This window comes from Caretta caretta, chromosome 8 (assembly GCF_965140235.1).
Source record: "Caretta caretta isolate rCarCar2 chromosome 8, rCarCar1.hap1, whole genome shotgun sequence".
NCBI lineage: Eukaryota > Metazoa > Chordata > Testudines > Cheloniidae > Caretta > Caretta caretta.
The window spans coordinates 29,210,293-29,233,308 of NC_134213.1; the positions used below are offsets into that span (position 1 = coordinate 29,210,293).

Sequence of the window (23,016 nt, forward strand, 5' to 3'; positions counted from 1 at the left end):
CTACCAACATGCAGAGCTGTAAAGGACTGAACAAACCTATCTGTATTTACATCCGGAGGTCTTTATTCAGTTTTCACTCTGTCCTTACCCAGGCAAACTAACATTAAGTAAATTATGATTATGGACTTCAGGATTTGGTCCAACATGGTTTTCAAAGAGGGCTGCAGTACATCTTGTTTTCTGGAAACTTTCATTGTAGAAACTTTCAATGTAAATCTTATAGAACTTAGAGCAGAAAAGTTCCTAAAAGCTGTACAATGTGGATGTCTAGTCTCCTGACAAATACATTGAGTCATTCATGGGAAAGGAAGAAAAGACCTCTACCATCTGTAAAATGCTGAGATTTGTGGTGCAGCAGATAGGCTAAATAAACAAGGATCCTTGGAAACTGTCTTGTTTTTCCTGAAGTAACTTTTTCATATTGTTCCCTATATTTCTTTTGATTGCCAGCCATAGAAGCTTTTCCACTCTCTCCTTTTCTTCTGACATTCATCAAAACCAAATATTTCATGTAGCTTCTTTTCTTCAGTCTATTACTTTTGGTTGGACCTCATTTATTTTAAAGAGCACATCTGTTGTGTACTGATGAAGTATTTCTTCTGGAGCAGTAGCTGCAGAGAATGTTTTGGTTGTGGTATTTCCCAAAACTTCAGGAAGACTCTTTATTCTTTGGATGATTGCTTCAGCAATGAAATTGCCTTTAAAAGATGAGTGTCCTATTCTTATATAATATTTAAGGCTTACAGAAATTGCTTTAAACCCACAAATCCAAAAAAGGGGGTTTCAGTTCAGTAATGTTAGCCAAACACTGAACAGCATTTATAATCCCTTAGGTCCAGTTCTTCTGAAGAGCTCAGGGTCAGATTTCCAAGTGCTCAGTGCTGGGGAAAGATTTTCAAAATCGCTTAACCCACAATGTGAAGACCTCTTTTGAAATCCTAGCCAGTAGAGCCAAATTCTGCACTCACATACCCAGATCACATACCCTCAAATGTTGTTGTCAAAGTTGGGATCTGAATCTCAGCTTGGCAGCTGTTACCTTACTCTGTAAGAACCAAATCAACCTCATGGATCTGAACACTGCAAAACTTCATAGTTCAGGGCTATCTCTAGTAAAAAGCTCTTGCCATGTGACCATACAGATAAAAATACTCACCTTATGTAATACGACTGTGTGACTTAACATAATAAATTAAAAAATGAACTAGTTTTTATGCCAACATTGCAAAATTAGAAATTCTCCCTGAAACCAAAAGTGATTTTTGAAAGAAATGATAATAATAATGGAATAAGAGCTTTAAAAAATTAGTAGGGAGAATGATTTCACTGTCTTTGTTTATTTACTTGTTTAACCTAGGGCATATTACACATGTAAAACAGACATGCGGGCAGTGGGGGGAAATCCTTTGGCTCTTGTGAGACCATTCAACCGATCACCCCAATTTAAGAATTACAAGCCTCAAAGACTTTGCTCACAGAGAGCAAATACTAGCCCATTAAAGTCAGAAAATATATGCAATGCATATGTGAAATGACAGGAATATAATATTAATCATCACTAGCAAGAAGTGTGATTGTTAATTCATCTTAATCATAGCCAAAGGGGAAAGGGTGCAGACTGCCTCTACATGTGGGAAATGTGAGGTTTATGAGACTTGCAGACCATCTGGCCTTTGAACACTCCCATGCACACTCAATCTATACAAATATTTTCTAACATTGTGTTCTCTTCATCTGTTCCATTTGTCACCAGTTGTAATTGATTATAATGCTCTATGTCATCTACTATAAGCTGATGGAAATGTGCAAAGTGTTGTTTAGAGAGGAAGGATCTGCTTTTGTGTTGTCAAACACAATCTAGCCTGTATAGAAAAATGCTATAGAATATATTAAAAAATTATAACCTTTCTTTGTGTTTTTCACCGTCTTATAGAATTTAATAATTATTTCCCTTATATAGAATTTTATAGGATAGTTAAACTGATAAGGATATAAGTCTATTACATTCTGTTTGTATGTAGAGTAATCTCTAGAGAATCATATTACATTTCTGTAGAACTCTATTATTGTTATTTTATTTTATTTATATGTTGCAGTAATGTTGTAAAAGTTCCAGCCAAGATCCAGGCACTGTTGCGCTAGGCACTGAGACAGCAAGAGTCAATCCCTGTCACAAAGAGATTATAGTCCATATAGACAAGAAAGACAGAGGGTAGGAAAAAGAAATAGTATCCCCATTTTACAGATGGGGAACAGAGGGCTAGAAAGATTGAGATTATAATTATCAGAAGGACTCAGCACCCACTGCTGGGGCCAGAATTTTCCAAAGAGTTTAGCTAGATTTTCAAAATTGCTCAGTAGCTCCTAGCTACTGTGCAGTTTTGAAATTCTGGCTGTTTCATTTAGTGCCTAAATGGGAACTGGATTCTTTTGAAAATCTGGTCCTGGTTGCAAGTACTGAGCACTTTGGAAAGGCTAGCTGAATATGTTTGAAAATCTGCACTGCATGACCTGTCCAAGGACACCCAGGGAGTTGATGACAGAGCCTAGGTCTCCTGAGTCCCAGTCCATTGCCTTAACCAATAGATCATTTTTGCTCTCTGTTGGTTTCATCCTTATTAAATTCTAGAGGATTTTTTCCTATGAAGGCTTGAGGAGATCCATCCACTCAGAATCCATCCACTTACCCACTTCTATCTGTGTTGTTATACCAGGGATCGGCAACCTTTGGCACATGGCCCGCCAGGGTAAGGCACATGGCCCGCCAGGGTAAGCCCCCTGGCGGGCTGGGCTGGTTTGTTTACCTGCCACATCCGCAGGTTCAGCCGATCGCAGCTCCCACTGGCCCGCACTGCTTCCCACAGCCCCCATTGGCCTGGAGCGGTGAACCGAGGGCAGTGGGAGATGCAATCGGCCGAACCTGCTGATGTGGCAGGTAAACAAACCAGCCCACCCCCCCAGGGGGCTTACTCTGGCGGGCCGCAGGCCAAATGTTGCCAATTCCTGTGTTATACAATGCTCATCATCTGTTCACTAAGCCTCCTTCACACACATGCATCCATTCATCCATCTATCCATCTAGCTGTGTATTTATAAGGCCTATATGAGAGCTCCCACAATTTTTTACTATCCTGTACTCTCAACTCAGTGTGACTACAAGTTTAAAGTAGTCTCGCTCCTGATCACCCTTCAACTTTTTAAAATGTGATCACACCAATCTGAGTTCTTGCCTATTAAGTGACCATAATGTTTTTATAATTTTATGGCTGGAGGCTGATTATCTTCAGATAAAAAGCAGTCTATGACTCTCATGCAAGCTTGGCGCTTTGAATATAACACATTTTGTGTAATCTACAGGGTTATTTAGTAACTTTTCCATGGGTTTTTTTCTATGTCCAATGCCTGATGAGTTCTCTCAGTACATGTGTGCCTTTTATTTTGTTTTCTTATGTCTAACTTCTAGAATTAGTTATACCCAGCTCCTCATGAGAAAGATATTGAACTATAATGCACCTGGCTTGCTGTAGAATGGCTGTTCGCTAGACCCACATCCTTACCTTGGCTGGATTTTCTTGTCACATCTAAAGTTGTTGGGCCAAATCTACATCTCACTGATGTCAGTAGGAGTTTTGCCAATGGCTCCACTGGGACCAGAATTTGACCCTTTGTTTTATAATCTATTTAAGTCATAACATGAGCTCTAATTTTTTTTTCCAAGGAGAAAAATCAAACTACAAAAGATTATACCTGATGTTTCCCTAAACTTATTGAGACTAAATTCAGTTGTCCGTGAGGCGTGTTTTTCCCAGAAGTTACACATTGGTCCCTGTCTCGTTGGGAGTTGTGCATGATTGTTGCTGGTTTACTGCCATATCCTGCAATCAGTATGGGAATTCTGTGACCCTTAATCACACAAGTGCAGTAGGGATCCAGGGAGGGTCTAAGTCTCTCAGCAGTATTTCTTTTCAAGGACTCTAAGTGCTTTCCTACAGACTCCCAAGTGTAGCCTTGGGAAATATTTCTATTTTTATCCTGACTAGTCATGGATCAAGTTCAGACATGTGCTTAATCAGGTGTTTACTCTGATTCTGTTCAGATCTGCAGTGATGCTCAGATAGCTTTGTCAAAGTTTCAAAGCCAGGGGGGCTTTTTGTGGTGGGGGGAGTTAGGATTTTCCTGGGGCCAACTCCCTTTTAAAATCTTTTTAAATTGTGGTACTTTTGGGTATCTAAAAAGAAGATGTTTGAAGTCCATTAAAACACTCATTGTGGCCACTTTTAAATCTAATCCTCTTCTTAATCAAGCCCTGAGTAGTTTAATGGTTATTAAGCATCTTTTGTAATTTTGGGGAAATTACAGTTATTCAAGATTATACGTAGGAAGTTTAGGTATTAGAAACAAAATTTCAGGGATGGCAGAAAGATACATTTATTTTTAAATTAATTTTTCTTTTGGACTTCCTCTGTTCTGTGAGCAGTTGAACTGTATGTGAGCCCATTCAGTGGTGTCGTTCCTCTTCAATTTTTTAAACTTCTGATAATTAGGATCCTTCTAAATTCTGAAATGGTTATAGTGTATCAATACAGTCTACATGAACTGTGTATATCTTGCCAGAGAGCACCTAGAAGCAAAACTGTCAGTGTAGTGGAAGGCAGAACTCACCCTCTTTCTCCAAAGCAACTAGTTCCCAGTATGAGACAGACTAAGGTAGCCTTGTCAAAATGCAGGCAGGTGAAGTGGTGTTAACTTCCTTGATGTGCATTACCCTTGCCACAAAATGCTACAACCTCCTCTCATTTTCTAGTTCAAGACTTTCCACAATAAGGCATTCTCTGAAACACGCAGTGAAACCGTTGGTAGAAAACAGTGCCCATTTTCATCCTAGAATCTGACATTTCAAGTATCGAGACAAAATTATTTTCTGTGTATGTTTCTACATGTATTCATGCTGGGTGAAATTCCTTTGTTTTAGGGGACTCAAGTGGTGTAGAGGCCATGAGTGAAGTGGAAAATTTGTCCATCATTCTGCCAAAATTAATTTTTGTTTTTGGGCACCAGTTTTCTGCAGGAATTATTCCAAGCCCACAAAACAGTCACTGAGTGCTTTCGTGGGATTTGCATAGAAGCAGCATTGAGCATTGTTTAGTGTTTATATCAGGGGACTGGGAGTCAGGACTTGTGGTTTCTGTTCCCAGCCTTGCTGCTGACTTGCTTTGGATATGTCAACACAACAATTTGGAGCAAGCTCAAGCCCAGATTGACAGACTTGGGGAAGCGGAGCTCAGGCTAGTGCTCTAAAAAAAGCTGTGTAGACAGTACTTTGAAGTTGTGGCTCAGGCTGGAGTTCAGGCTCTGAGCCCCATCCTGCTCCATAGGCTTCAGAGCCCAAGCTGCAACTTCAAAGTGCTGTCTGCATAGCTGTTTCTTGAGGACTAGTGCAAACCCTGCTAGCCCAACTCTGTCGACCTAGAGTGGGAGGCTTGCTCCCTGGGGACTTAGTGTAAAACACTGTGCTGCAGCAGCTAGCAGAACATTCTTGTCTGTCTTCCTTTGCCTTGTGGTACTTCAAAAATTTGAATGGTCTCTGGAGAGTTTGGGATTTTACTCCTTGTAAACTCCAGGCATTGTATGAACTCTTGAGGATTTAGGCACCCAAGTTTGAAAGTGCTGGTCTTAGCTTAGTTTCCCTGTTTGTAAGAGGAGGATGATAATGTGTATGTACCACACAGGAAGACAGTGAGGATTATTTTGCTAATGTTTGTAAAATGCTTGCAAATCCTTGTGTAAGTACAAAATACTGGAACAGGTCTTTAGCCTCTGTGTTGTTTCAGTCACTTCTGTGCTGGTTTGTTGTTTCTGGGTTTGTTGGGATTTTATTTTTTATTATGATTATTATTTGGTGCCCATGAAATGCTGAACAAATAAACAGCAAATGTTGTATGAAGAGTGCTCTCAAATGTTAAATACCCACTAATGCCTGAGTGAGAAAATGGATATGTTTTCATTGTGCTCTGCTCTTTGTAGTCTGGAAGTGTCCCAGTGCAGTTGGCAGGGATCAGTGAAGCAATGAGGGTCAAGTGAGCTTTGAGGCCCATCATGACTGCTGACTGTCCACTAAACTCTAAAATCTTTTGTATCGCACGGCATAGTAAGTGAGAACTCTCTCCCTGTCTGAGCCAAAAACAGCTCTTACTTTTTCCAGAGGTTCTCTCCTTCCCAGGGCTGCTCTCCCCAAGATCTTCTCTTCTCTCCCGTTCCCCTAAACTCCTCTTACCTGGATCTGCATTCTTGCCTTTAGTCTTCTTTTTTGTCATATTGCTTGCAGACGTCTAACGCTGCTTTGTATGTCTAAGCCCACCAGAGCTTTTCTTCTGTGATGCCAAATTGTGTCTGCCGTGAGCAGGTGAGCAAGACGGAAGAATAGAGGTACTCCTTTCCTCCTCTGCACCCATGCAAGAGGCGGCCACAATGCTTGTATTCCCTGCACTCTGAGCTGGATGGAACGGTATCTAGCACTGGTAGCTGTACTCCATTTCTGGCAAGGGGATCACCTCCGACCAGGGGAGAGGAATGCTAAAGAGAGCATACTAAACATGGTCCACAGCTGTAGAAAGTGCTGCTTTACAGTGGGCTCCCATTTCCACCGCCATCCCCAGCCTCCTAGGGGCTTTGTGCTGGCATAACAGTTCCCTCAACCACAATTTACATGCTACATTCTAGGCTATACCCCTAAGTATTTGACTGGCTCTTGGAGCCATAATTTAACCCTTAACTTTCCATATCCTTTTATATTTATTTTACTCCTTCTTATAGCTCTTACTGCCAAGGCACTTAAGCGCTGCCATTGCAGAGAGGAAAAACAAAATGGACAAAATAAAATCAATTAATCAAATGCAAAGCAAAATATTATAGGAGTGGGAAGAGAGGCTTACATAAAGCCTCAGAGCTGGCTAGATTCTGTCTCTGGCCAGGAAGTGAGTTCCAAATGAGGGAATCACCCCAACTTGTTGCCTTCTGCTGCTTTCTTTAAAAGCTGAGCTTCTGCATCCTTTAGACTTTTATGGTAAATTTGCTTTGGATTGGAATAGGGGTACAGAGAATAGGAGTAATCAGAAAACCCCAAAATTGACTGTGCCCTACTACTGGTTATATTTCCTCACAGAACACACTTCATCCAAAAGCTTAATTCTCCAAAGGCATTGAAGAAAAAACCCCAAATCACAACAGATGGAGTATAAATGTTAAGTAGAATAGAATAGAATTGAATCCACACTGTTTGCTGGACAAACCAGGAGTTTCTTCTACTTCTTTTCTTTTATAAATCCCTTCCCAAGTTAGTTCTAGTTTGGTGACTCAGGGCAAACTTCTGCCCCTGGATACATGCACACACCATTCCAGTGGGCTTTGCAGAGTTGTGCGCTTCTCAGAGGGGATATTTTGTCCCTCGATATGTTACTGTACAGCTGTAGCGCTCACTATGAAATGCAGTCAGTGTTAATTCTGCTTGGCACAATAGACTAAAGATAGTGAACAAGAGAAAGTGAGTTATCTGCTCCAGTGTGAGGTTTTCTTCAGTTCAAGGATGAAATGCATTTCTGGAACAATACAACGTTCTGGGCAGTGTATTTGACCTATTGAAAGGTTGTGTATTTGAGTTTGCTTAGAAAACGTCATTTCTGAAATTAAATGAAACTTGCCCTGCTGAAATAAGCATTTGGACAAGCTTTGCTTTTAGAGAAGTGTGAATCCTGTGATTTGATACTGCATCAGGCTTGTGACATTTAAGATAATACAAGTATTTCACAGCACAAAAGCAAATCATGTACTTTAGCTTGCCTCAACAAGCATTGCCTCAGCAGGGGTCTCTAATTCAGCACAGACAAAAGATTTTATGAGGTTCTCAATACAAATACCCACAATACTTTGGGAACAGAAAGACTCCCCAGAGTCAATACAATGGACATAGCGCACATAGTCATCTTTAGACTATCTGATGTACTGAATACTTGAAATCTGTTATTGATCGTTTTGGTGGAGAAATATTGCGGAAACTTTTAATAAACTTAATGTGGTATCTCTGTCAAAGATGGCTTTTGAAAAAGTTTAGCAAGAGCCAGTGAATCTGTGTGTGCATGCTTGTGTGTGTGTTTAAACTTAATAAAGTGACTTGCGCATATGGCATCTTCAAAGCATATTTCTAAACATTAACTAACTGATCCTCATAAGAGCCCTGTGGAGTAGGTAACTATATATTATTATACTCATGCAAGCAATTGGGGAAACCAAGGCAGGGAAATTAAGGCCTACAGGTGCCAAAGCTTGCACAGGTACAGTACCCCTTGGGTGCTCAGGCACAAGTTGCAGTTGAGTGCACGTTTGTTTGTTTGTTTGTTTTAAAGATTGGTTTTGGTTATAGCTCTCTGGGTCTCCTGTGTGCCAAGGGGGTGTGGGTTTGGAGTGTGAATTTCGAGGTGAGCACTCAACATGTCTTCCAAGTTCTCAAAGATGACCCAGGTGCTGTGGACATAGTTGGGTCAGAAGCATGATTAAGTCAGAGGGCACAAGTTAAAAAGTATTCAGGTAGTAGCTCCCCAGCCTTCTCTTCCTCCCTCCACCTTTTGCTCCTTAGCACAATAATAGACATTGTTTTCCTCTGAGTACATGAACCCTGTGAATCTATTGCCATCATGAGAACTAGATTCCTCAAAGTAGGCAAAAAAGGTGTAGCTCAGTGGCCCCACCCACTCCCCACTGACCTGCAGAGCTAACCGCTTGTTGCGGGAGCTTTAACTGCACTCCAAGAAACATTGCACCGGGGGGGGGCCTCTTCTTGGGACCATACTGTTCCTTACCATAGGTTATGGCTTACACTCTTCTGAAATATAGCCTGTCCTCTGAGTTAGGTTTGCAGTTCTCAGAGCATTCTGACTGGCCCACAAGAGGCCTTTGTCAGGGCTTAAAATGGAATCATATAAATCCATATAATTGTGTACAAACATTTCTTCAGCTTGGTTAAGCACCAGCTAATGGGGGAAATGCCAGTCTGTAAAAGTTTGACGTGTTAACATCAAGGATGGTGAGGAATTATTTAGTACAATTCATGTGGGTATAATTAGCAGTAACAGGTTCTAGTTATGAAAGTGAACATTTAGGCTGAATCTGAAGATAAAACTTCTTGACAGTCAGAGGTATAAGTCTGTGGAATAGTCTCCCTGGGGAGAGGGTCACACTATACCATGGGACTTGTGCTAGAAAAATATGCTGTAGGAAATAATCCTGCATTTCCAGGGAAAAGGACAAGTTTTTTGATAATCTGACAGGCCTTTTCCATCTCTCACTATAATGGCCCCATTCACTTTGGCATATTGATGCTTCACAAATTACTACAAACTACATAATTTGCCCTTACAGTCCTCAAAGAGACTTCTGCCTTTAGGACTCTTAGTAGCTGCATCCTTCTCTCCCTAACCTTTTTTAGAAATATTTAGCAAAACACCCTAACTGAAGAAATCCTCCTGGAACTATATTCTGAAGGTCACCAAACCCTGGCTCTGGTGAACTCTCAGAGAGCCCTCCACTGAGCCTGCTCTACAAAGTTCTATCCTGTTGATTTTAGTCATAGCAGTTGGGCATAGAGGGGAGAGGTAGTACTTCTAAGCGCTGGCCCTGTGGGTATTCACTGTAGGTGTGAATGCACTCCATGCTCCTGGGACTGAAAATTCTTCAATCGCAGTGTCCATTGGTTTGCACCTGTGTGCTATGCCTCTTTGTGCTGTGAATCTATGGCATAAGTATCGACACAGACTGCCCACATCTTCAGTTCCTGTTCTTCTGCTTGTGGTTTGGGAGGGAACCCTCCTGTGTCTGTATTCTCTAATTCCACTCAACATTTACTTGTAAATAATTGTGTATTTTTATTTTTGTTCTTTCTTTTAGCTACTTAGCTTTAAGTCTTGTGGATTTGTAGACAGAAAAGGTAGTTGAGGTAATAGCTTTTACTGGACACCTTCTGTTGGTGAGAGAGACAAGCTTTTGAGCTTACACAGAGCTCTTCTTCAGGTCTGGGAAACTTAATCAGAGCGTCACTGCTAAATACAAGATGGAACAGATTGTTTAGCTTAAGTAGTTAATACATATTTCAAGGGAACATTCATAGGGAGGAAAGTGGTGGGGGAGCAGTTGAGGGGAATTTAGTGGGTTATAAACTATTGTAATAAGCCATAAATCCAGTGTCTCTATTCAGTCCATGATTTTTAATGTCTAGCAAAGTTATGCATTTAAACTTCCAGGCTCATCTTCTGAAAGTGTTGTGCAGGTTTCCTTTGAGGATGAGGACTGATAGGTCAGATATGGAATGATTGCTTTGTGAAAAGAGTTCACCCATAGGTGTTATGGTGTTTTTGTCTTATAATTTTCCTGTGTGAGTTCATTTGAGAGCGTAGTGATTGTTTGGTTTCCCCCACATAGTTGCTATTGGGGCATTTAGTGCACTGAATGAGGGTACACCACGTGGTGTGATAAACATGTGTGGGACCCATGAAGGTAGGTGTGGTGATCTGAGGGTTTCTTGTATAACTTGTCTGTAGGGTACCATTGTTGAAAGTGTCCAGAAAGTTGATGCTGGTGTCGGAATGTTCCAGACAGAGTTTAATGGACAGGTGGTGGATGCTGAAGTTCAACAACCACTGCTTGTTCGTTAAATACTCTCTGGAACACACCCACTATCTTCCCTCCAGACTCCTCAGCCTTCTAAAAAGGCATTTTGTTGGATCAAGAGCCAGCCAGTTGTTCTGTCACCACCTTCACCCCTGTTTGGCAGTCGCCTAGCCTATTTCCTTCTATGATGACAGACCTTAACCTTGGACAAATGGATCTTGGACATTATTTCTACTGACTATTCCATTGAATTCCTGTCCACCTCACCTCCCAGTGCCCTCCTCCCGCGCCAATCCTCCTTCAGAGACCCCTCTCACAAGAGGATTCTCATACTGGAAGTGAACTCCTTGATCCAGCTAGGAGCCATATAGTCTGTACTTCCTGAATACAGAGGGAAGGGTTTTTACTCCAGGTACTTCCTAGTTCAGAAGAAGACTTGGGGTAGGGATTGGAGGCCAATCCTGGACCTCTGATAGTTGAATGTCTTATTTGTCACACAAGATTCAAAATGGTTACACTGGCCGTCATAATCCCATCACTGAATGAAAAACTAAAAAAACTCGATCTGAAAGATTACATTTCCCACATCAATATACACTTGTCCCAAGAGAGATTTCTGCCCTTTACGGTGGGCACAGACCACTTCCAGTACAAGATACTCACCTTTGGGCTATCAACAGGCCCTGGGGTTAGGGTATTTTCACAAATTCATAGCAATGGTGGCAGCCCAATTCTGCAAGCTTGGCTGTCACATATTTCCCTACCTCAATGACTGGCTGCACAAGGACCGGTCCCACCCAGAAGTACAGATAGCAGTGACCACTCTACAAGATCTGAGCCAGTTCTGGTGACTCCAAGTCAATCCAGGAAAGTCTGCTTTAACACCTACCTGGACTATAGAGTTTATTGGAGCAGCCCTGGACTCAACCATGGCCAAAACATAATTACCACTGTACAGGTTTCTAGCCTTGAGGGACCTCAATGCCCAAATCCACCTCAGCCCTCACACTTATTGCCAACACATCTCTCCTGGGTTGGGGAGCACATCTGGATGATCACATAGCCCAAGGCTTGTGGATCCCGCAGAAGTCCACACTCCATATTGTAGGCATCGCTTGACATAAGTAATTGGACATAAGGGGAGGCTTCATTTTCTGGGAGTAAAGAACAGGGAGGTAAATAGATCAGCAGGCGGACAACAGAATGTCTGTGCTAATTAAGGTAAGGGGGAATACCCAGGAAATCATTTACAATGGACAAGAGAACGGTAGATCAGATAAGTCAGGAATGTAAAGATGTGATAGAGAGAAAAACTGTACAGGGACAGTGCATTGACAGAGCATGCTGTACAGGGATTGGTTTCTACAAAGTAACTAAGCCAGTGATTCTCAAACTTTTTTTACTGGTGACCCCTTTCACATAGCAATCCTCTGAGTGCAACCCCCACCCCCTTATAAATTAAAAACACTTGTTTATATATTTACCACCATTATAAATGCTGGAGGCAAAGCAGGGTTGGGGTGGAGGTTGACAGCTCGTGACCCCCTGAGGGATCCTGACCCCCAGTTTGAGAACCCCTGAATTAAGCCAAACACAAAAACGTGTGATACAATGTATAGTCAATGTGATGTGTAAATATGTATAAAGGAAGAGGGTTTCTGTGTAACTTTAGATGTGTCATACACCCTATAATCACCCCCATGTGTGAGTCTGATCAACTCAGTGTAGCTTCATTGTATGCCTAATGAAGGAACCTGAGTGATGAGACTAGAGTTGGACTGAATTCTTGGAGAACCAAATGGAAGAGGTCTCAAAGGAACCCCAACACATATCAACCTGCTAGAACTATGGTCTGTCAGCAAGGGGTGCAGATGCTTCCTACCCATCATTCAGTCTACTCACATCCAAATCAGGTCAGACAACATGACTGCTGTTTATTATATAAACAAACAGGGAAGAGCAAGGTCCCCACCACCATGCAGGGATGTGATCCACCTATTGAACTGGTGCATCCAGCACAACATCACCCTTTCAGCAGTACATATTGCAGGAGTCATGAATTCCCTGGCAGACAAGCTCAGTAAGAATTTCAACAAGGACCACTCTTCAAGGATTCTCATCCTGGATCCTTTTTGCCACCCAAGAAAATAAATGCTTATGCTCTCACTCCGGCCAGAGTTATGACTCCAGAGGGGATGCCTTCCTATGTCAGAACCATTATTGTATGCCTTCTTTCCTATCCCCCGATGCCTACTGCCTCCGAAAGATCCAGAGCACAGTAACTCTAATAGCATATGGTGGCCTTGCTAGTTTTGGTTCACCCTGGCCCTGCACCTGGCCTCTCCCACACCCTGTGGTGCCATAAACATTACCTGTCTCCAGAAGAGTCAGAATGTCCCTGTTGAACTATCTCCTCTCCCTAAAGGCACTGGGATTTTGAGCAGCTCACAGAGAGTGAATCTTGTAACTATCAATGCATTTCACCCTCCTACAGAGAGCTATTTTGTTTTTTCTCAGCCCATTACAGCCTGATTCCTTAAAGGCATAGTCAGAACTTTCCTTCCAGTATCTCGACCTACATCTCCTGAGATCTGAACTTAGTACAAGCAGCACTTCTGAGGCCACCCTGGTTTCCAGCTCTTTCCTATATTTATTGATGAAGGTGACCTTCTTGACAGCAATTACTTCAGCTAGGAGGGTAGGTGAGTTTTGTGCCCTCATGGTAGATCCACTTTCACAGAGAAAAGGTATTCCTCCAACTACATCCTAAGTTTATTCTCAAGGTCCCATCAGACTTCCATTTGAATCAAACTATTTATACACCCTGAAACCTCACAACACTAGAGATGGCAGGAGATTACTCTCTGTAGATGTTCGAAGGGCCCTTGTTTTTGACTGGGATCAGACAAAACCAGTTCAGAGACCTCCTCAGCTGTTCATTTTATTTGCTGAGAGAATGAAGGGTGACGCCATCTCTTCTCGGACACTCTTGAAGTGGGTCTTGGGCTGAATCCTCCTATGCTATCAGCTTGCAGAAACTCCTCTGTGTGGCACCAAAGCTCACTGAACTAGAGCACAAGCTGCCTCATGGCATCACTGCAAGGTGTCCTCCTCTGTGAAATCTGCAGAGCAGCTACTTGGAGTTCAGTCCAAACATTAACCAGGCACTGTGCCCCGACCCAAGTCTCAGCAGATGATGCATCCTTTGGTTCAGCAATGCTGCCAACTGTTGTGCCAGATACCTTCTCACACCCTCCTCTTAAAAAGGAACTGCTTTGGAATTGCTCACAGTGAACAACCATAGGGACCAGCACTGGAAAAAAAAAGGGAAGTTACTTACTGTGACGGGGCAAGGCCAGATGGCTATAGAAAAGTAGTGGGAGATAGATATATTAGCTCCAGGCTAAACAAATCCCTGGTACCAGGTTAAGTGAAATGGAAGCTGCTCCAGGTCAGTTAAGACACCTGGGGACAATTAAGAACTTTCCAGAAGGCAGGGAGAATGCTAGGTTGATTGGGACACCTGAAGCCAATCAGGGGCTGGCTGAAACTAGTTCAAGCCTCCCAGTCAGTCAGGTGGGTGTGCATGTCAGGAGCTGTGGAAGGAAGTTGTGCTATTGGAGAAGCAGAGTAGTACACACCATATCAGGCACAAGGAAAGAGGCCCTGAGGGAAGGGTGAAGTGGAGCTTGAGGAAGTGAGGGCTGCTGTGGGGGAAGTAGCCCAGGGAATTGTACATGTCATGTTTCTAAAGGGTCGGCTACCATAGCTGATACTATGAGGGTTCCGGGGCTGGAGCCTGGAGTAGAGGGTGGACCCGGGCTCCCTCTCCCCCCCCCTTTGCCCCCTGATTAATCACTGAGACTGGGAAACAACAGAGACTGTGCAAGGAAGAATAACTTCTCCTCACCTCCCTTGCTGGCTTATGATGAAAATGGTTCAGTAGACTGTGATCCTTGTCTCTAGAGAAAGAAGGGTTACGTGGAGGGTCACAGTGAGCCTCTGAGGCTAGCAAAATCTGCCAGGAAACGCAGGACCCACTGAGGCAAGGACAGAGCTTTGTCACACTTACACAATAGTAACTGGAGTTCTTCAAAATGTGTGGTCCCTATAGGTATTCAAAACCCAACCTCCTTCCCCCATGCTTTGGATCCTCAGGTAATTCATGGTAGAGTAGGAACTGAGGCAATCTCTGCCACCACTTGTGCCCTCAGCTCACAATACGAGGAAGTGTGGTGTGCACGTGTGTACCAGTGGACACTGCTATTGAATAATATCTGGTCCCAGGCACACAGGGTGCATGAATACCTATAAAGAATACTGATCAGGACCACTTAACTCAACAAACTCATTGCTATAATTCCCTTTTCTCAACTAGGCTGGTCCCAGGCCACACAGGGGTTTAAACATAACAAACATCTTGAATTTTATGTGGAAGTGAAAACTACAAGAAGTCAGGGCAGAGTGTGGAGGATAGGTGTGGAGGATAGGTGTGATATGCTCATAGCATTAGGACACAGAGCAGCATTCTGTGCTGGCTGACGTTTCCAAGGAAAGTCATAGGCACAATGTATTGCAGTAATCTAGCCTTTTGGCGGCAAAAGCATAGATGAACGTAGCACAGGCTCTTGGTTAGGCATAGACGGAAAAGACCTCTATCTGAGAATCAAGGAATAGGGGTAGAGCTAGCAAAGCATTGAGCCTGCATGAAAATTATTTTGGCAAAGGGCAAACTCCCTCAATAGAGCCAGAAGACACGGGCCCCAGGTCCTTCTCTAGGTGCTTCCTCTTTTCAGCTGCTATCACTTTTGTCCTGTTCAGGCAGAGTTATACCCAATACATTTCAGTGGCGTTCTGCCCATTTCCAATGGCAGAGAATTTGGCCCTAAACCTTATTCTAACTGACCCAATAACTATATATGTGTGCCATATAGACATTTTATACACACGCACACAGTCGAGTTTGTTAATTATTCTTGGATCTAAGATAGGAAAATTGTTTGTCTGAGTCAGAGCCACGAGTGACCTAGGAGCTCTCTTTCAAGGCCTGAATGCTATAAATTTTGTATTGACTGTCAGCAAGACATAAGCTATCACCACCACTAACATATGTGCATGACTGTTTAAATGTCTGTATGCTCCCACTCGTAGTGCCAAAGCACCAATTTCAATAGGGACCGTGTCACTTTGAGTTTGTCTCTGTGATTTTGGCTTTGTGCTAAATGGGATAAGGAAAACAATCTTCTTGTTGTCGTCTTCTTTCAACCTTCTGTCAACCAAAATTTTTCTTCTATGTGTTAATACAGGACTTTGTTGTTACATATGTGTTCTAGGACAGAAAATCTTCCATGACAAAATTGTAAGGTCCTTGCAGGTCTTTCCTTGCCGTCAATAATCCATTGTAGTTTCACCCTATAGGGCAAAATCCTGTGCCAACTCACATAAGCACAGAAATTGGATGATTGGTATAAAGGCAAAGTGATGTAAATTCCAGTGACGTGGAATTCTGTAGTAGCGCAAAAGTTAACTCTACTGAGATGCTTAGTTGGCAGAAAGGGGCTGTAGCAGAAGAAGGGGTCCTGTCTGGCCTTAACCTCAAGTGGTGAACATGGCCAGGAAGCCATAAGCAAGAGCCAATAGTCAACATGGCCAAGGAACAATTTATCATAGAATAAGGGGAATGATTTTTGTGGGTGCACATTGCAAGAGTATTATTGGAGCATCATTGTCTCTCTCAATATTAGAGGGCAGACAGGTATGTAGAAGCAATTCTTGAGGGTCATTATAGCATTTCTTTACCACTTGTAATCAGAAATGTCACTCAGAAGAGAAGAGAAAGGAACAGTGAGGGGTCACAAATGTGTCGGCAGCCCACCTGGAGGAAGATATCGCTATCTCTGCTCTAAACTTTTTAAGTCTTGTAATGAGGACACTAATCAAGAGGAAAAAATAACTAATTGCTCCAGAAATTCAAAATATACAAGTACACAAGTTAATATTTTAAAATTCTGCTGTTGTGCAGCAGGGCTAGATCAAAGCATTTGATCTGTAATAATGCATATGCATCATTTAACAATAGGCAAAGAAATGGGTAAAATTTTAAAGTCTTTAAAATGAACACCCTGTCAGTTGCTAAAAATCTTGATAATCTGAATATTCAAGAGTAGCAATGAAGAGCTAATCTTGTGCTGCCTGTTTAAATCAAATCAGTTTCCTATTTCATTCTTCTCCAGGTTAAAGCCAAGTCAAGAGTACTTTCAGTTATTTCACTCTGACTTTTAAATTGTTGGAAGGGATGCAGCATCATTCTGACACCCATATACAGTAGTTTCCCCTAGCGTGTAGGTAAGAGCGGTTCAGAACTCTGCTAACAGGCATTGCATCCACTTTAAACTCTGATATGTCTGCTGTGAAGAAAAACAGTGCCTGGGTGAAACCAATTAAAGCTTCTGTCACTGGATTAACAATATAAAAGTGCTTAGTCCTGTCTATAAGGTCCTGAATCCATCAAAACTCTGGAACAAAACCTCAAACTAATCTGCAATAGAAACAAAGAAAATGTTCATTGCAGAGTTTTGTGTTACAAGAGTATGTTGTTATGAAAGCTCTTTTTTTAAGAACTAACTAATATTGTTGATTTGGTGATGCGGGTGTATATTGGCAGAGGCAGACAAACTTTCCCATTCCAGTTTAAATGTCATTAAAGAAAACAAAAACAAACTGCAATGTAATTAATTACCCAGTTGTGCCCGTAAATGCAAATAGTTATGAAATGAGGTGTCTGGATGGCAAATTTTGGCATAAATAGAACAGAAATGCAAATTGGCTGGCCTTTTGCACCCAGCACAATTTATTAGGGGTTGCAAAGGTGGCTTTACACCACTTTCAGTCATGCCACTGTTACATACTGGGCCAGTCCCCAGTGTAATATAGAAAGCAGCCTGAATGCAGAGCCTCAAGGGACCATTCTAACAGCCCGGGCTCAACAACACAGGTGGATACATGGCCTGACACCCTGTCCCCTGACATTGTCCTTTACATGGGGACCATATTTTTAGGTGGAGTTGCACAGGTGTAAACGACAGCAGAATTTTTCCAGTTACGTGTGTTTGTTTTCAGTGTGTGCACGTTTTGTCTTATCATGTTTTGATACATTTTCTATAAATTCTTCAATTTAGGCACCCAGATTTTTGATATGGAGGATGTCCTAAAATATGCTAGCTGTTGCTACTCCAAATCATTGGAAATTAGATCTTTTAAACTTATTATTTTAGATTTGTGTGATCAAGCTGTACTCTCAGCCTGATCTAACTTCCATTGACGTCAGTGGAAAATTGGATTAAGCCTACGTGTAGATTTTGAGATGCTTTGTTGTTCCTTTTTTCCCCATACTTTTATGGGTTTTGTATTTTTTCCCCCACAACAGCTAAGATCCACTTAGATCTAGCTCTCTGGGTAATGCAAGTTTAGAGTTACCTCCCAGTCACAAAGCTTCACACTGATCTAAAATACTCATAGCCTTTAAGGTCAGAAGGAAAAGGAGTACTTGTGTCACCTTAGAGACTAACAAATTTATTTGAGCATAAGCTTTCGTGAGCTACAGCTCACTTCATCAGATACATGCAGTGGAAAATACAGAGGGGAGATTTTATATACACAGAGAACATGAAACAATGGGTGTTACCATACACACTGTAACAAGAGTGATCAGGTAAGGTGAGCTATTACCAGCAGGAGAGAAAAAAAACCTTTTGTAGTGATGATCAAGGTAGGCCATTTCCAGCTGTTGACAAGAACGTGTGAGGAACAGGGGAATAAACATGGGGAAATAGTTTTCCTTTGTGTAATGACACATCCATTCCCAGTCTTTATTCTGAAATAAGGTCAGAAGGGACCATCATGATCATCTTAATTAAATGAAGTGTCCTTGCTTCCATAGATGTGGTTACTAACATATCTGAATTAACATAATAAGCATAATAAATTAACATGATGAGAATAGTGGGTTGTAGTTAATTTCTTGGATGTTTAGCAATGTTTAAATTCCCTTTAAATTACCATTAAAGATTATGTATATTGTATACTGCCAAGTAATGCTGTAATTTAGCTGTGGTTTATTTAAAGGAGCTTTTTATTCTCCTCAAATTCCTTGTGAGGTGGAGTAAATTAGGAAATGTTAAAAAGTAGTATGATGTCCAAGACAAAGAGATTAGGTGTAAATTTTACATTAAATTATTGCACACTTTTGCCCTTTTTGAGGACGTAAGTATGTAAATGTGTGTGGGGGGGAGTATATGTGTACACACACACATCTCTATCTCTCTAGATAGAGAGAGATATAAAATCATCCATTGTCAAAGGAATGATATGCATGTTTCTCACTGGTATTGAATGGAGATGTTTCTAGCCTCCCAGGTCCTGAACTGGCAATTCAGAACAGTTTGATTGCCTGCTTGATTGTTTGCGAGATAACTGTAAGATTGGCAGTGACAGAGTAATTTACTGAAGATTGCAATGTCAGACTATATCCAAGGGGGCTTGCTGGCATAAAGATGTGATTCTCCTGACTGACAGGCCACTGGGAGATTGGTGTGCCAATTTAAAGTTCACGGTGTCGTCAAAAGTGTTCGGCTGCAGCAGCCCATAATCATGCTGCATGATGAGGTCGTTATAGTCATAACATATGCTCACCTATAAGAACAGGCATAGCAAAAATGTGCACTAGCTTGAGCAGGTAAATGTAAATGTGTAGACGGGAGTAATTTATATCCTATGTTTTGCTTCTGCTATTTCAGATGTGTTGATAGGATTCTCTTGACTGACAGTCGCCTGAATAAAAGCACTGTGCAAACTAAACAATAGAGAATTTTAAGTTCACAGTTGTGAAGGTGTCACAAACCCAGAAAGAGCAGGGTGCTGAGGAAGAAAGGCTCAAAGCTCAATAGGAAAACGGTCTTGAGTTATTATCTGAACCCAATGATGGCCTCACATTGATTATATAAAGTGGGTGGTAAATGGATTGCAGAAAAAATATTCCCAGCTCCAGGATGGAAGGGGCTCCAAGATAAATGGGGCTCCTAATGTGAATAGGCCGTTAACCTTAAAGAAATCTATAGCTCTAACAACAAGGGAGTTCATCTAACTTAAGAAGTTTCCATGGATGCTGAATGAAAACACTGCCACCATACTGCAGCAGTTTTATTTTTAAATCAGAAGCAGTCATTTTGATTGCAGTTGCCATCACTCAATTCAAGCACAATCCATGGGACATAAGATGCTAATTACAAAATTCAGAAAGCTCTGAATAGGACCCCTCTACCCCTGATGCAGTCAGTCTTTTTTCATATCAAAAATTTGGTAAAAGATAAAAGATTTGGGGATATTCATTCTGTCTTACTATAAGGAAATAATTATGGGGTCTTAACTAATCCACTGGCATGATTGTGGACTACATTATTCAGTATGTATCCAAGCCATTCATTGCTTCCTAAGGTGATGTCCAGATTTCTAATATGAGGGAGAATCTCTGAAATTAAAGTAGTCTACCTGAAATTTTACAAGCTTAAATGTATTACAAACTGAGTGGCTAGTTTCCATAATTTTACATCAGTAAATAACTGCAGCTTTCTCATTTGCTTGCTAAAAGGAAGGTAATATTTTAAAACAATTGGACATTAATAGCTGAATTACACTGGAACTGCAGTAAAATTACACATTTCAGTTAGGTTAGTTATACCAAATGAAAAGGGTAATGCCTAAAATTATGTTACAGTGTATTTTAAATGTAGGGCCAACTTTGACTCAGCAGACTAAGGTGCATGGTTGGTAACTATCTCCCAGTTGAAGGTTCCATTCTAATTTCTGCTGCTGCTAAGTAGACTAGAATTTTCTTCAGGGCAGGTGAGATGGATGACATAATACAGAGCTTGCTGACTGAACTCAACAACAGTATGATTGAGCCCTTCTTATCCAAGCACACTGTTGCCTAACAATTCAAATTTGTGGAGGAAGGGAAAGGAGAGAATTGAATTGAAGGGAAGCATCACCATTTTTTTCATAAATTTGTAAAAATAGGCAGAGAATATAATTTTTCTTTTAATCGGGTTATGAAAATATCCCCACTTTCGCTCTCCTCCAAAAAAATAAGTAAAACCCACAGCAGATCCTCCAACAAGCAAATCGAAAACCCGGCAACACAAAGGGTTAGGAAAGAACTCCTTGGATTCTCTATCCTTTGTTCAGTTCGACTGTTCTAAGCTGCTATGTGGCCTCAAAGAAGTTGCTTAGCTTCGCTGGCCCTGACTCTCTCCTCTCACTTACACTAGTGTAAGCAAGCAGTTAACCTCATCAAAATCAATGGAGGTGATTGAGAAAGTATCTCAGCCTCAGCTTTCACATCTATATAATGAGTACAATGACTTTTAACCCACCTCCCTGAGCTATTGCAAAGACTAAGCAGTTAAAATGTGTGCAGTGCTTTGAAGATGTGCATTAAGTATTATTTGGTAGCACAGTACAGCTGGGTGAACTTTGATTTTCCCCCTTTTCAGATGGCCTCACTGACTGCTTGGATCCAGACTGCTGCCTCCAGTCTACGTGTCAGAATAGCCTGCTGTGCCGTGGTTCCCGTGATCCTCTTGACATCATACAGCAGAGCCACTCTGTTTCTCCAGCTGTGAAGTCATTCTATGATCGAATCAAGCTCTTAGTGGGGAAGGACAGCACTCACATAATTCCAGGAGAAAATCCCTTCAACAGCAGGTAGCAGCCATAAATATTGCATTACATCTGCCTGGATACGCTGCATGGAAACATCCCTCCCAGAGATTTTGTTCATGTTTTAATGTGAAATGGTACTTTCAGCAGCTATATCTGTTTCTGTCTCAGGGAACAATCCTACTGAGGGCATTCTGTCACAATTTATTAATATTGCCTTTATTTCATAACATTACACTTTGCGTTCTATCACTCTGGCAGAGTCTAACACTAAGTTCCCTATACTGAGAAGGAGTAGCTCGGAATTTTAACTCATGAGAACTCTAGGATTTACACTGCGGGAGAAAATGGATACTAGTTTTCAATTAACAGGACAATTGTATTTTGTGTGGTATGAATAAGACAAATCTTGAAATATAACTTTGGAATAATTAAGATTTTTTAAAGATAAATGAAAGTAGATAGCTTTGGTTTGGTTTATCATTTATTCATTATATAAATCCATTTTACTTTTAGCTGACCCACTATAAAACCACCATATCAGATCAGTTTTTCTTTTTCTTTTAAGCTCTGGGCCTGCTCTGCATTTAGTTCCTAATTCTTTATTTATAAATAATCTAAAAGCCAATTCATCATTCATTTATATGTGATTGAAAAAAAACATGTATAAGATTTAAAAAACTGTTTTCCTGTTTACAGACATTATTCAACTGTGTCTGCATTTTAGCCCTTCATAGGGAAACTTTAAGAAATTGATGAATAAATTCATTATGTTCATATCTTCCTAGTCAAAGCTGAAGAGGGAGCTGCATCTGGTCTTGTGCCTAATGCATGGCACTGGGTATCAGGAAATTGGATTTTCATTCCTGATTCTTCCATAGTCTTTCTGGGTGACCTTGGGCAAATCATAAATGTATCTGTACCTCAGTTTCTCCATCTGTAAAGTAGAGATAATATTTCCCTATGTACCAAACAAAGCAGTGTTACATTATATCTATGTGCTGCTCAGATACTACAGCAATGGGTGACATCTGATGAAGTGAGCTGTAGCTCATGAAAGCTTATGCTCAAATATATTTGTTAGTCTCCAAGGTGCCACAAGTACTCCTTTTTATAGAAAACCCTAGCAATTAATAAGTGACCTGTCTGAAAAATGAAAAATTCTGTAAATTTAATGTTTGTTGGCCTTAACTGACCAACTCTGTAAAAAGAAAAGGAGTACTTGTGGCACCTTAGAGACTAACCAATTTATTTGAGCCTCTAAGGTGCCACAAGTACTCCTTTTCTTTTTGCGAATACAGACTAACACGGCTGTTACTCTGAAACAACTCTGTAAATAAGACTAAAAATGGCCTTTTGCTGTACTGGTGCATAAGGAGTAAAACAGACCAAGAGCAGAAACAAATCAACTAATGCAACCAAGCTGTGCGACATATCCAGAAGGGATATGGTCAGTTCAGTGGCTGAATTGACAAGAGCCCAGGTGTTGTGACTCTCGGTTCCATGTCTTATCCACTGAGCCATGGCGCCTCATACAAAGTGTAAGTGCAGCTATCCTGTCAATAGGCCAATAGTTAAGTTTAACCAGAACTTCCACTGACATCAGTAGAAATGTCATGATTTCAGTCAGGGTCAGACTTTAAA

General features: G+C 41.2%; 1 protein-coding gene across 6 annotated transcripts in view; it reads left to right on the plus strand.

Moving 5' to 3' along the window:
• TENM2 (teneurin transmembrane protein 2) overlaps positions 1-23,016 on the plus strand; it is a 2,093,216-nt gene that overhangs the window by 2,017,884 nt on the left and 52,316 nt on the right. For all 6 annotated transcript variants that reach the window (XM_048860042.2, XM_048860041.2, XM_048860043.2 and 3 more), the window contains one exon: positions 21,207-21,417. In XM_048860042.2, coding sequence (XP_048715999.2) covers positions 21,207-21,417 — 211 coding nt within the window. The remainder of the gene's footprint in view (positions 1-21,206; positions 21,418-23,016) is intronic.